Source organism: Panthera uncia, assembly GCF_023721935.1.
Source record: "Panthera uncia isolate 11264 chromosome C1 unlocalized genomic scaffold, Puncia_PCG_1.0 HiC_scaffold_3, whole genome shotgun sequence".
Lineage (NCBI taxonomy): Eukaryota > Metazoa > Chordata > Mammalia > Carnivora > Felidae > Panthera > Panthera uncia.
In genome coordinates this window covers 1,439,096-1,453,369 of record NW_026057584.1, presented here as the reverse complement: position 1 = coordinate 1,453,369, position 14,274 = coordinate 1,439,096, and the positions used below count along the sequence as shown (strand labels likewise).

Sequence of the window (14,274 nt, the reverse complement as noted above, 5' to 3'; positions counted from 1 at the left end):
CCGAGGCGCCCGGCGCCGAGCCCGACTGCTGCCCGCTGGCCTTCAGGGTGGACCCGTTCACCGACTACGGCTCCTCGCTCACCGTCACGCTGCCGCCCGAGCTGCAGGCGCACCAGCCCTTCCAGGTCATCCTGCGCTACACCTCGACCGACGCCCCCGCCGTGAGTCCGCCGGGGCTGTGGGCTGGTCTCAGGGCCGTCTCTGGGCGGCCTCTCCCCGCGCTGCCAGGTTAGAGGGCGTTAACCCGGGCTCTGCGCCTGGGGCACCTGCAGGGGTCCGTGGCCTCTGGCCTAGCACTGCTCCCCCTGGCCCTGGGGCCCCGTTCAGGTGCCCTCAGTGATTCCGAGTCTTAGGAGACTTGGGCTGAGCGAGAGTCCTGGTGCCGCCCCGGCGGGGGCAGGGGACTGCATGCCACCAAGGGAGGCCTCTCCCTTCAGCTGTGCAGAGATGGTCCCTGCTTGGGGACGAGGGCCGCCTCTGGTGGGTACAAGCCAAGCCATACATCTGCCGGAGCTTGGCACCGGGGCAGGCCAGTGGGTGGTGTCGGACGTGGAAGGGCCTCCGTGGGACCTGTGTCTTCAGAGGACTTGGGGGCACCTGATGTGTTCTCTGGAGGTGGCATGAGGGACAGGCCTGCCAGAGCGGAGACAGAGAGGGCCGGGTTGGCTCTGGTGCCCTGGGCCCCCCTGCGCGAGGATTGGCGGATGCTGCAGCCGGGTGGCCCCACAGGCACTTAGGGAGGCTGTGCCGGGCTCTGGGCCCGGGACGCCCACCGGCCTGAAGGCTCTGCCGAGAAGCCTGGGTGGCGCAGGTGGGGCGCTGTGTCTGCGGCACCCCTGCCCCGTGGTGAGGCTTCCAGGAAGGAGCAGGTCTTTCGTTCCCGCGGCACGCGGTTGGTTCCCTGGGTCCCCGTGTGGACAACACACGCGTGACACCCCGCTCCCCCATGTACACCACACGCACGCGGCTCTGGGAGGCCCTGAGAGGTTCCGTCTGTCACTGCCCGCAGCTTGCAAAGGGACAGGTGGCGTAGCGGCATCAGGCCAGGAGCCACCAAGGTGACGTCAGGATGGGAAGAGCCCGGACCAGACACACACCTGCGGGCTTCCTGCCTGATTCCTGGGAGCCCTGAGCAGGCCCCGCCCCCACCTCCTCCCCTGAGCCCCCACCAGTGTGCTGGCCCCCCGCTGCCTGCTCAGCTAGGCTGGGGCTCTGACAGGTGGCAGACACGCTCCCAGCATGCAGTGAGAACGAAGGTGTGCTTCTCCCTGAACTTGTTCTGTGAGCTTGGAACCCTCGTGTCTGGTCCACTCAAGGCCATGAGTAGCAGAATGGTGGGGCCCGGACCCTCAGCAGGCTGCCAGCAAGAGTGGCCGTTTCCCTGGGCTTTCTACGGGTGCTTGGAGCAGGGAGGGGCGCCATGGTCCCCACACAGACTGCGCAGCTGTGGGTGGGGTGACAGGGGCCTGGCACGTGAGCTGGATCACTTGCAGAGCACACAGGGTTTGGCGTCTGACCTCAGGCACCCACTGTCCTGCGTGAAGGCCACAGGGCTCGGGGACCGTGCACAGAGTCCCCTTCTCTTCCTGGCTTGTTCTAGGACTCAGGCCTAAATCCCTAAACCCATCCCTGTGCCAGGTGAGGCTGTCGCTTCCTGGGAGGCCCTGCCCGTGGGTCCCCCCACCTCCAGAGTCAGTTTAGGGTGCTGCAGACTCTGGGATGTCTCTTGTGTCCCATTCCTGAATCCCAACTACCCTGTCAAGGACAGCTTTCTTCCTGCACTTTGATGTCTAGAGGCGTGACCAGCCCATCTGCAACTGTCCCTCTGCCCCTTGGACCTGGTGGCTCACCTCCGGGGCAGGGTCCCGCCTGCCTGGGGGTCTGCCGCAGCCCCCCACTCCCAGGGAGGACTGTGGACCCCATTGGTCTCTGCTAGGCTAAGGGGAGACCAGTGCGGGGTGCGCCCTCTCTGGCTGGGCCCACAAGTGGACATGAGGAGTGGGAAATGGGGGTGGGGGTGGGGGGCTGAGCTGGGCGGAGCCTGAGGAGGACCACAGAAGAGGCAGGAGTCAGTGGAAGGGGAGGCTGTGGTGGTGGAGTAGGTGTGAGAGGGGAAAGTAAGGTTGAAGGGGGTCTGGGGGACCTTGGGAGCCCATCCCCAGCGTGGGCCAAGGACCACCGGTCACACCATCCACTGCAGAGTCTCCTTAATGCAGATGCCTGGGTCCTGGCCCCAGAAAGCTCTGGGGTGGGGCCTGGGAGTCTGCAGCGTTGAACAGGCTCCACAAACAGGCCTTGTGCACGTCGAGGGTCGGCAGAAAAAGAAGATGCCACCACAGGCTTCCCATAGTGAGGGGACAGAGACAGAGCGGCCAGAGGGAAGTTTTAAAGACACCTGTGAACACTGGCCAGCGTCTGGCCGGGGCCGGGTAGGCAGCCCTGCCGGGTCTAGGGATCCACTTGGGTCTGGGGTCTGTGGTCTGCGGGGAAGGGAGGCCCCCCTGGATCTGGTGTCCACCGCTTCTGTGATTTCAGCATGAAACACCGTCAATGGCCGGCCAGCAGCCGCGGTGGCCCGCAGCTGTGGATTCCACCAAGCCATCACTTGCAGAGGCTGTGGGGGGTTGGGGTCCTTTCATAACCGCCCTGGGAGGACCCTTGTGCGCTTGGGCGCTGAAGCGGACGAGGAACAACCCAGTTTGCTTCAGGGATCGTGTGCTGACAGAGGGGAGCGTGCGAAGAACAGATTCAGGGGCCGCGCACGTGCACCAGCGGCCCTCCTGGGGCCACTCCTGTCCCGCCCGTCCTCTCCTGGCCCGGAGCCCATCCCCCCATGGGGTCCCTCCCGGCGAGGATAACCGCATTCCCAGGGGTGGCCCTGGGCTCAGGAGTTCCCTCCCAGTGTGTGGCTCGTCGGGAAGCTCTGGTTTCCCCCCATTTGCACCTTCTTGGCTCCCTTTGCCCGCTGCTGGCTTGTGAGAATCTGGGCGTGCTTCAGACTGGGCGTCAGTTTCCCTCTGGAAGCTGGGAGGAGGAGCAGGGGCCAGGAGGCTCAATTCCCTGGGCTGGCTCCTAGACGCACGGCCTCCTACTGGCTCTGGTGACGTGGTAGAGGCCGCACTCTGGGTCAGCTGCCCTGCCTGCCGGAGGCGCAGGCAAGCGACAGTGACCAGGAGTGGCTGTTGGCTCTGGAGGAGCCCAATGGGACCATCTCCCCCCACCCCCCAGGCCCTCACTGTCTTCCTCTCTGGCCGCCGTCCCCAGAGGCCCAGGGCCGAGAAGCCTGAGTGGGACCACCGGTCAAGGGCCACTTCCCCGAGGCCCTGCTCTCCCCAGGAAACCTGCCCAGCTTCCCGGAAATAAGGCGTGGTTGGCAGAGGTGTCCCGGCCACCTGTCCACGTGATGCTTTCCGCGGGACAGGGACCCTCGCGCCTCGCCGGGGAGAGGGGCCGCGGCCCACTGTGACGGGGAGGGTGGCGCTGATGCCCTGCCCGCTGCCCGCCTGCAGATCTGGTGGCTGGACCCCGAGCTGACCTATGGCAACGCCAAGCCCTTCGTCTTCACCCAGGGCCACTCGGTGTGCAACCGCTCCTTCTTCCCCTGCTTCGACACGCCCGCCGTCAAGTGCACCTACTCGGCCGTCGTCAAGGTCAGCGTCCACCAGCCTGGCCCACCTCCTCGCCACCCTCCGAGAGGGAGCCCCAGCGCAGGGCGGCGGTGGGGGGGGCAGCCTGACCGGGGTGCCCAGCGTAGCGTGGAGGCTCTCTGGGAGGAGAGGTGCCCGTCAGGGGGGCGGGGCTCCCACCCCGGACACGGGATTCCCTGACCCACCTTGTGGACCCGCCATTGAAGACATGGGTTACCCTGACAGGGGGCGTGGGATTTCCCATCACGGACGTGGGGCGCCCTGCGGGGGGATGCGGGGTTCCCCATCAAGGACATGGGGTGCCCTGACGGGTGGGGCCCCCTCGCACACAGGCCCCGTCGGGGGTGCAGGTGCTGATGAGTGCCACGCAGAGCACGTACGTGGAGGAGGAGGGCGTCTACCGCTTTCACATGGAGCACCCTGTGCCCGCCTACCTCGTGGCCCTGGTGGCCGGGGACCTCCAGCCGGCAGACATCGGGCCTAGGTAGGGCCACCGCTTCCTGCAGCAGCTGCTGCTGCCTGGGGCCCAGGCTGGGGGGAAATCCCACCGTGGGCTGGACACGAGGCCCGTGTCCGTGGCTGCCCTGCCGAGGACCCCCACACCGTGGTTCCCACGGCTTCGTACTGCCAGGCTCCTCCTACCCCACCCTCCCCCGGCCTGGGCCAGAAGCCGGGGCTCTCCCCCTCCTTAGAGTCCTCCTGCTGGGGCCACACCAGAGCCCGACACACCCTCGAGCCTGGGTGGGTTATCTCGACCCAGCAACAAGGGGAACCGAGCCACCCCCTTGGCGTGTGGCTCGGCCACTGCCGCGGGAAGGGCCTGCGTGGCGGCCCTCCCGTGAGGTGGGGTGGCGGGCAGCAGGCTGACTGCTCTCGGAGGCGTGGGTGGTATTTGAGCCCAGAAGGAGAGGGAAGGCCTGCGGGCGAGTGGGGTGGGGGCCGCTCGGCCTCTGCCCACCCCCTCTCCGCCCTGTATTAGGAGCCGCGTGTGGGCTGAGCCGTGCCTCCTGCCCACGGCTACCAGCAAGCTGTCGGGCGCAGTGGAGCAGTGGCTGAGCGCAGCCGAGCGGCTGTATGGGCCGTACATGTGGGGCAGGTATGTCCCGGGGCGCCCGGGAGCCCGGTGGGCTACACGGCGGGCGGGTCAGAGGGCAAGTCCTGCCTTCCCAAGGGGTAAATGAGGGCCTACGGGGAGGGTCCCCCGTCTGATGTCCGGGGGAGGAAGGCCCCCCGGCCCTCTCACGATCGCTCGCCCACCCTCCCGCCCGGGGCAGGTACGACATTGTCTTCCTGCCGCCCTCCTTCCCCATCGTGGCCATGGAGAACCCCTGCCTCACCTTCATCATCTCCTCCATCCTGGAGAGTGACGAGTTCCTGGTCATCGACGTCATCCACGAGGTGGCCCACAGCTGGTTCGGCAACGCCGTCACCAACGCCACGTGGGAGGAGATGTGGTTGAGTGAGGGCCTGGCCACCTACGCCCAGCGCCGCATCACCACTGAGACCTACGGTACTGCCGCCGGCTGGCTGCGGGAAGGGTGGGGGGACGGTAGGAGCCCCACACGGCGGCCTCATGCAGGCCGGGGTCAGGGCCGTCCTGGGTACTGTGCAAGGGCTGAGAGCCCAGCCCGGCCCCTGGGGTGCGCGGTCCCCTGCCGCGTGCATGTCCGGCGGGCTGGTCTTGGGTTAGCCCCACGAGGCTCAGGGCGGGGAGCGGCCTCGAACCTGCCCGGGTGCTCAGGCTGGCCCTGCCCCCTCCCACCTCCACTGCCTCCTGTCCCCGTCCAGGGGCTGCCTTCACCTGTCTGGAGACGGCCTTCCGCCTGGATGCCCTGCACAGGCAGATGAAGCTCCTCGGAGAGGACAGCCCGGTCAGCAAGCTGCAGGTCAAGCTGGAGCCAGGTACCCACTGCTGCCAGGCCCTGCTCCCGCCAGGTACCCACTCCCACCAGGTACCCGCTCCTGCCATGTACCCGCTCCCGCCAGGTACCCATTCCCGCCAGGCCCCGCTCCTGCCAGGGACCCGCTCCCACCAAGTACCCGCTCCCGCCAGGTACCTATCCCACCAGGTACTCCCACCAGGTACCTGCTCCCGCCAAGTACCCACTTCGGGCAGGTACCCGCTCCTTCCAGGTACTCCCACCAAGTACCCACTCCCACCAAGTACCCGCTCCCTCCAGGTACCCACTCCCGCCAGGTACCCACTCCTGCCGGGTACCCACTCCCGCCAGGTACCCGCTCTCACCAGGTACTCCCGCCAGGCTCTGCCCTGGGCCCTGCAGACATCGCCCCGAAGGGCCTCACCACCCCTTGCTTCCTCTGGCTGTGGCGTCTCTGGCTGGATCCCTGCAAAGGCCAGGCTGGGTGCCCCCAGCCCTAGGAAGGCCTCCCCTAGGCTCCCTCAGCCTGCCGCCGCCTCTCACGGGCTCTGAGCGCTGGCCACCATGATGTGCGGGCCCTCGGTTTCCTCCAAGGCCCCGCGGGCAGGGCAGGCCCCATCGGTGTGCGCCCAGGGCTCTGGGGACGTGAGGGACAGGAGCTGTGAGCCCTTCCTGCTCCGCAGCGCCCGACCACCCCGGCCCCCTTTCCCACCAGACGTAGGAGGGCCGGGACACCGCCCAGAGCCAGGGCTGTTCCCCTTGCAGGAGTGAATCCCAGCCACCTGATGAACCTGTTTACGTACGAGAAGGGCTACTGCTTCGTGTACTACCTGTCCCAGCTGTGTGGAGACCCCCAGCGCTTTGACGACTTTCTCCGAGTGAGCAGCCCTCTCCCAGGGACAGGCCCTGCCCTCCACCCACCCTGAGCCCCTCCCCAGCTCCCGGGGCTGCTTTCTGTCCTGGAGGGCGGCGTGGAGTCAAGGGGGGGCCTGACGGCAGCGGTGCGGGGCATCGCCTCCTCCCTCTGGCCCCTCCCGGTCTCGGCCACTCGGCAGGGTCCACGTGGCCACACGGGTGCCTCTGCGCCCACCCCTGCGTTGGTGGAGGCTGGTGCGCCCAGCCCGCAGCCTTCCTGAGCCCTGCCCCACTTGCGCAGGCCTACGTGGAGAAGTACAAGTTCACCAGCGTGGTAGCCCAGGACCTGCTGGACTCCTTCCTGAGCTTCTTCCCAGAGCTGAAGGAGCAAAGTGTGGACTGCCGGGCAGGTGAGGCCACCGCCGGCCACATGTCCGCGTCCGGCTAGCCTTCAGCCCACCAGGGGCACAGCAGGTGTGAGCGGGGGCGGGGGCGGGGAGGCTCTGCTGCACAAGATGCCGCTCCTGCCTGGAGAAAGGCCCCCCCCTTGGGTTCGTCCACCCCCCGTCAGCCAACCCTGGCTGGATGGCACGGTCCTCAGGTTGGGACACCGTGGGTGCAGAGAGGACAGTGTGTTTCCCAGCCTCGTGGGGCCCAGGAGGCTTCCCTGAGGAGGTAGCCCTTAGGTCAAGCAGGCTGAAAAGTAGGCACTGTGTGCAAAAGGCCTGGGGCATGATCGGCTGGGCAGAGGGAGGTTTGCCTCAGAGCTGCCTGAGGCCAGCTGGCCCACCTGTGCATTACCCACAGAGGTGTCTCTGGGGCTCCGAGGGCTTGGGGCCAAAGGAGAGACTGGAGGTGTCGGACGTCTAGGGAGAGCCAAGATTTGCTAGAGAGCAATGAAGCGTGGCTGGGAGGCGTGGGCAGCGTGGCTTGGTTTCGGAAGGATTAATAAAAGCACCAAGGGCCTTTGGGGGTGGGGAACAGCAGCACGTGCCCCCCCCCCCAGCTGCCCCAGGCTTTAAAGCAGGTCGCCGCCCCACCCTCTGCTCCCCCGCCCCTCCCTGAGGCCCTTCGGTGCACCCCCCACCCCCGCCCCGGGCCCTGAGGTTGGGTTTAAAGTGCCTCGCTGCTTTGTACCCATGAGAAGCATGGAGGGGTAGGGGCCCTCAGCCACCAGCTTCAGTCTTCAGGCCTCCCTGCGCTGCTTCCAGAAGCCCTTCCTGCAGCTCCAGGTGGCAGGCGCCAGAGCGGACCCTGGCCTCCCCTAACTGCCCCTGCCCTGGGGCTCCCAGGCCCTGGGACAGTCACACCCGGGGACGCTCTGAGAGTCCGGGGTCGCCGGGGCAAGCTGGCTTCGGGCGGGGACCCCAGGACGGCATCTCTCCGGCAGGGCTGGAGTTCGAGCGCTGGCTCAACGCCACAGGCCCCCCACTGGCCGAGCCGGACCTGTCCCAGGGCTCCAGCCTCACCCGGCCCGTGGAGGCCCTCTTCCAGCTGTGGACCGCGGAGCCTCTGGACCAGGCGGCCGCCTCTGCCAGTGCCATCGACATCTCCAAGTGGAGGACCTTCCAGACAGCGCTCTTCCTGGACCGGCTCCTGGACGGGTCCCCGCTGCCCCAGGGTAGGTCCTGCGGCCGCCAGGGTGGCTGGGGCGGAGTGTGCCTGCCCGGCCCTGACCTGCGTGTGGCCCGGCAGAGGTGGTGACGCGCCTGTCCAAGTGCTACTCGTCCCTGCTGGACTCCATGAACGCCGAGATCCGTATCCGCTGGCTGCAGATCGTCGTCCGCAACGACTACTACCCCGACCTCCACCGGGTCCGGCGGTTCCTCGAGAGCCAGGTATGGCCTCCCGCACCGGGCCCCGCCCCCACGGCTGCACCCAGCAGGCCGGGCATCCGGGAGGATGGACGGTGTCCGGGAGGAGGTGGGAGACATGCGGCGTCTGGGTTGACACTGGGGACACACACCAGATGGGAGGGGAGGCCGTGTCCCCCAGAGGTCAAAGCCGGGAGTAGAGTGTGGAGGTCTAGGCATACCGGGTCCTGCGCCTGTGGGCAGTCCAGCCCCCGGACTGTGGCCCCGGGGGTATCCGAGGGTCCCGGGCTCCAGCCTCCCCGCCCCGCACACCTGTCCCCCTTCACTGCCCCTGAACCCAAGCTCCCTGGAGACGAGGCCTCTGCGGAAGGCCCGCAGCGGTGGGGGCTGAGAAGCCTCCGGCAGTGTGACCGCAGGCCGGGGTGGCTGGGCCGGCAGGCTGGGCCAGGGAAGCGCCGGGGCCACAGTGTGCCGACCTCCCCAGATGTCCCGCATGTACACCATCCCGCTGTACGAGGACCTCTGCACCGGCGCCCTCAAGTCCTTCGCCCTGGAGGTGTTCTACCAGACCCAGGGCCGGCTTCACCCCAACCTGCGCAGGACCATCCAGCAGATCCTGTCCCAGGGCCTGGGCCCTGGTGCCGAGCCCAGCGCGGAACAAGGCGGTGCCGGAGCAGACTCGGAGGTGGACCCAGAAGCACCGGCCCTGCTGCTCGGGGACGAGGCCCCCGGCGCCGCCATTTCTCTCAGGGACGTCAACGTGTCTGCCTAGCCCTGACCTCCCAGACACCACGATTGTGCCTTCTGTAGCCCCGGGCCCGCCGTGACTGTGCCTCGTCTCTGGCCGTGAGCTCCCTCCTGCGGGCTCTGCCGGGGACCTCCTCACGGCCGGCGAGGCCCGTGGACCTGGTCCCCCAGCTCTCTTGCACTGCAGGCCCGGAGAGGCCAGCACACGCCATGCCTGTCTCAACACTGACCGCCGGGCACTGCCCCCGGGGTGACAGCCCCGCAGTCCCACGGCGACTGCCACACTGTGCCTTACGTCCGCCGGGAAGTCCGGGCCGCGCCGTCCTCACGGCGGGCCTCCTGCCCCCGGAGTCCCGCAACCCGCTGCTGGGGTCGGCAGCCTCAGCCGGCCCCTGGCAGAGGACAAGGACACAGACATGCCCTTAGTGCAAGGCCAGGGGACACTGAGGAGAGGGTGGACCTCCCTGGGAAGGGGTCCCCAGAAAGCCTTAGCCCCTCAGGGAACACGGGGTCCCGGGCCCCAGGACAGTCTGTCTCGCGGCTGTAACACCCCACAGGGAAGAGGGCAGGTGGTACTGGTGCTGGTGCTCTTTCCCACCGTGCGGGAGAGGCCTGGGGGCCCTGCAGCCGGGTCACCGTGATCGTCCCATTAAACCTCCACTCTGCAAACAGCCCCCCCGGCCTGTTCGTCCCAGCTCGTCTTCCGCGTGCACCTGGCCACCCTGGCCTGTGCTCGGGCAGGGGGCTGCTGATGGGGCGGAAGGGGCTTCCTTTGCACTCCAGCCACTCCTGGCTCTGCCCTCAGAGGCCCCAGATCCTGCCCTGCAGCCTGGGGTTCTGAGGACCAGCAGCAGGCCACCCCCGCCAGCCCCGCCCAGGCCCTCGAACACCAAAGCGGAGGAGGCCACTTGTCCCCACCCTCCCCCTGGGCCTTTCTCAGGGGTGGCCCCCATCCCTAGCTGGAGTAAAGGCAGGGGTGCATGGTGGGGGCAAGTTTGATCTTGGATGGCCAAGGGCCAACAGCCACCGGCACCACCGTAGCACACGCTCCAGGTGCGAGTGGGGCTCAGAGAAGAAGGAGGTCGGGGACTCCACTTGGGTGTCCGCCACGGAGGGCGACTGGCTGAGCGGTGGAAGGGGGGGGGGATGTGATGCACCCGCTGAGGCCAAGGGCTGAGCCGGGTTCTGCTTACGATCGCCCACGGGCTCAGTCTCCTGCAGAGCCTTACGCCAGGCCCAGAAAGGACACGTCACCTTGGCCACAGGCCAGCCCCGGGCACAGAGCCGCACTCTGCACAGGGGGCTGGGACTTGACAGGACTGCAGCGTCTTGCCCAGCCGCCAGGTCACCAGTATCCCGTGGACTTTTCTGCTCTCTAGACCCCTCTGTCCCGGGGGACAGCCCGGTCCCCACACACCCAGCATCTCGGGTGGTCTCCATGAGCGTGGGTTTGTGCATCGGGGCTGAGTGGGGTTCCACTCAGCCCAGAAACCTGGGAACCGGAAGGCTGGTCACCCACCCTGCAGGGGACGGACAGGGCCACTGCGGCAACGTCCTTGAGGAAGGGAGAACACAGGAGGCGTCCGGCAGCCCCCGCCCCACAGCAATCCTGGTGCCCTGCAAGAGGCCTCGTCCTGGGCTCTCTGTGGCCCCTCAGGAGGATCCGTTCTCTTCCCAAACCAGGTGCCAACGAGAAGCCCTGTTGGGGCTGAGCCGCTCTCTCGGCCTCTTCCCTGCAAGAGGGGAGGTTAATTTCAAGTCTCTAGTCACACCCTTTTCAGTCCCGGGCTCTTGGTCTCATTGGCAGTTCGACGCTCTCATGATGCCGGTCTTGCCGCGGACTTGCCCGCAGCTCCACGGCCACGGTGCCTTCCCGAATGCTGCTGGGTGCACTTTGCTCCCTGCCTGCCGCTCCACCTGCCCGCTCTCTCCTGACTTTGCAAAGCTCAGAAGCAACTCCCAGCTGTCACAGCTAGCAGGATGACGCCCATCTCCTTGATAATGTCCTTGTCACAGTCCTTGTCACAGTCCTGGCTCTGAGCGACCCTCTGGGGCGAGCCGGAGCACTCCCGGCCCCGTGAGGCCCTGCGTTCCTGGCGTTTCAACATTCCTTTCCCTCCCAGCTTGCAGCCCGGGGACCCTCCCAGCTCGCAGCCCGGGCAACACTTTCTTGGCCCATCTCCCCCTTGTAGTCTCTTGCCCAACGCTGCCTGTGACCAACACATGCTGCCGCTCTCCCACCAGGCTCTCGAGCACATCACACACCACCTGCCTTGTGAGTCACCCCGGCCGGGTGCTGACCGTGTTGTGCCAGCCACCACGGAACCCCACCTGCCAACGCTTCCACTTCTAGAGCGGCCCCGCCGGCCCCACGCCCATGGCACACGTGTCCTGTGTTCTGATAGAATGGCACCCTCTTCTAGGGGCTGGTTTCTAGGCCACAAGCTAAGTCACACTCCAGCAACAAACACCTCTGAAATACCAACGTTTTCAACAAGGCGTGTTTCTCATTCAGCTACAGGCTGGCAGTTGGGTGGCCTTCCCGTCACCATCACTCCTCAGGGACCCGCCCATGCTGACGAAGGAGAGGACATCTGGAGCACTCCAGGCACCTTGCCAGAGATACGGGAGAGCTGGGGAGGGGCTCACACTGGCCACTGCCACCACGTGCACGGAAGGGGGGGTGACAAGTGGCAGTAGTGACCACACAGGGCTGGGGGCAGAACGCTGGGCAACAGCTGCATTTTCGGGACAGACAAGGGAGCAGCCAGGCAGGTAGGAGGGTGAGGACCCGGGATGCACAGAACGGCCAGGGCCAGAGGTGGGCTCCCCTCGGAGAACCAGCATCAACTGTGGAAATGATCTTCATCGTGCACATGACCCCTAGGGCCACTTGGGAACAATAGGTTGGGGGGGGGGGGGGGTCCTATTAGGAGCTTGTATTATTATTTTAGAAATGTTATCTAAAACATCACCTGAAAAGAATCCATTCCTCCGTCGCAGAGAGCGCAGTGGGCAAGGTCGGCCTGGTCTGGGGTGCTGGCGGTGTCCCCACTATAGCAACGCACCCCTGGGCTGTCGCCTCCTCCCTTTGGGATGTGCGAGGACCCCGCAAGCTCAACACAGAGTGTTTCAAAGGAGTGGGACCCTTCGAGCCCTTAGAGGCGGAACCCACTCCTCTTGGAGAACTGACCGCGAGCCGGGCAAGGCAGAGCGGCCCTGTTCCAGCCTGGCCTGGGAAGGTTCCTTCTGCTGGAACCTTCCAGCCGGGGAACAGGAGAGACTTGGGCTTCTAGGGGCCGACGCCCACTCCACCCTGGACGTGCCCAAAGAAGCAGCCCGTATCTATGGCCCCCGCTGACCACCCCCATAGCCCAGGACCGTGACCCTCACTGACCACCCCCCTTAACCCGGAACCAGCCATGCACTTTGCGTTTCCTCACCTAATCCCCACAACCACCCCGGGCCCTCTGTACCACAGGGTTTGTGGCCAAGAGCAGCCAGGAGAATCCTTGCCCAGGTGACTGCAGAGTGGTCCAGGCTCTGGGCCCCTGGACCTGCTGGGATGGTGGCCCGGGCCCCTGCCATCCCTCAGTGTTCTGAGGGCAGTTGGCTCTGGGACAAGCACGGTGGAGGCGGTCCCTGCAGGCTGGGGGACCTCGCCCCTACGCCCTCCCTCATTTGGAGACTCCCGGAGAGAAAGACTTGCCCACAGGATCAGGACCTTAGGCCCCTCTCTGGCTGCTGGGGGTGGGAAACAGGGCCCACACTGTTCTGTGGGCCAGAAACTGCCCTGCCATTCAGACCCGCCAGTGTAACTGAGAACGTGCCTGGCCCAAGTCCGCGTCAAGGCCTGTCCCTGAACAAAGACTGTTCTTTTGCTGGGAGTTCCAGGAGCTTCCTAAACCGGCAGGGCATGAAGCTAGTCCCTCCAATTCCACAGGGCCCGGGGCACCCTCCCTCTTTCTGACTCATGTGACTAGTCACCAAGGACCTTCAAAGAAACTAAATCTCCTTCTCCATCGCTGGTTCAAACCCTGGGCCTCCGGGCTCACTCTCCCACCCTAGCGTCGAGGACCTCCTCCTGAGCCCACTGCACAGGGCACGATCCCTTAAAGTGCCTCTGGACCACGCCAGGGCCCGGGCTCCCCAACTGCTCATCCGTTTCCCGCACACGCCCCACTCTCATCTCACCCCTCGGGGGGCTTAACTCCCGTCCGCAGATTCTCTGACGCTCCTTCCCTGGTGTATGGGCTGCACTGGGTGACTCGCTCCCAGCGAAAGGAGTGTTGTAGGAGCGATGGAGCAGGACACCTGAGCTGGGTCGTGAAACACCGCAGCTTCCGCCCTCCTTTCCCTTGGGTCGCTTGCTCTGGGAGAACCCAGCCGCCATGATGTGAGGACACCCAAGTAGCTTCGTGAAGGTCCACACAAGGAACTGAGGCCTCCAGGCCCAGCCAACCTCCAGAGGACTTTGGTTCTGGCCAATATTTTGACTGCCATCTCCTCAGAGACCGTCAGCCAGAACCACCCACGGGAACAGCTGCCACATTCCTAATCCACAGAAACTGTGACATAATACATATCGGTTTAAGTTCCTAAGTTTTGAGGGTCGTCGGACACACAGCAGTGGATAATTAACAGAGGTCTCTGCACAAGGTCAGTTATGCTTCAACAAAAGATCCGATTCAAAATTTACTCAAACAATAAAACTGCATTTACAACCTATGACCAGAAATCCCAAAGTGGACCATTCTAGCACCAACAAGTTCAGGAGCTCAGGGACATCAGCAGGGCCTTCATCCTTCTGCTCTGGAGTCTCCGTAACACTGGCCTTTGTCTTCCGGCTTGTCCCGTGTGGTCACCAGCTGGCCGCAGCAGTTTCTGTTCCCACATTCCCACACACGGGCATCCGAGGCGGGTTACAGGAGAACATGCCATCGTGTGCCCTTGGGAAGCTTGGAGACAGCTCCAGCGTCCCCCCACAGGGCTGTTCCCCATGTCCCGTTGCCCTGAGTTGGGGCGCACACCCCTTTCTAACTTCTGACCCTGAGCCAGGGAGGGGTCCAGGCTCCCCGGATGACTTCAACAGCAAGTGAGCTGGCCTCCCGCCGGTGAGGCAGGGTCAGCCACACGGTGGATCCTGACAGGATGTGGCGCGTTGCCAGCCCAGGGCTGCAGCCTCGGCCCAGCTGTCACCAGCTGTCCCTTCCCCTGGGACACCTTGGCCTGCCCTCCCCCACCCTGGGTGAAGTGTGAGCAGGACACTGGTTTTAATCTCTGTGTCCACATGAGAATCCAGTGCCTGGTTGTTGCCCGCTGACCAGAAGA

The 14,274-nt window shown here is 65.7% G+C and overlaps 1 protein-coding gene across 1 annotated transcript in view; it reads left to right on the top strand.

The window, feature by feature from the left end:
* Positions 1-9,351, top strand: part of RNPEPL1 (arginyl aminopeptidase like 1) — a 12,325-nt gene extending 2,974 nt beyond the window's left edge. Inside the window, exons 2-12 of the mRNA XM_049614455.1 lie at positions 6-161; positions 3,510-3,650; positions 3,980-4,131; positions 4,627-4,743; positions 4,922-5,157; positions 5,436-5,549; positions 6,293-6,405; positions 6,684-6,792; positions 7,773-8,003; positions 8,078-8,220; positions 8,681-9,351. Coding sequence (XP_049470412.1) covers positions 6-161; positions 3,510-3,650; positions 3,980-4,131; positions 4,627-4,743; positions 4,922-5,157; positions 5,436-5,549; positions 6,293-6,405; positions 6,684-6,792; positions 7,773-8,003; positions 8,078-8,220; positions 8,681-8,968 — 1,800 coding nt within the window. The 3' untranslated portion in view covers positions 8,969-9,351. The remainder of the gene's footprint in view (positions 1-5; positions 162-3,509; positions 3,651-3,979; positions 4,132-4,626; positions 4,744-4,921; positions 5,158-5,435; positions 5,550-6,292; positions 6,406-6,683; positions 6,793-7,772; positions 8,004-8,077; positions 8,221-8,680) is intronic.
* Positions 9,352-14,274: the final 4,923 nt, after the last annotated feature.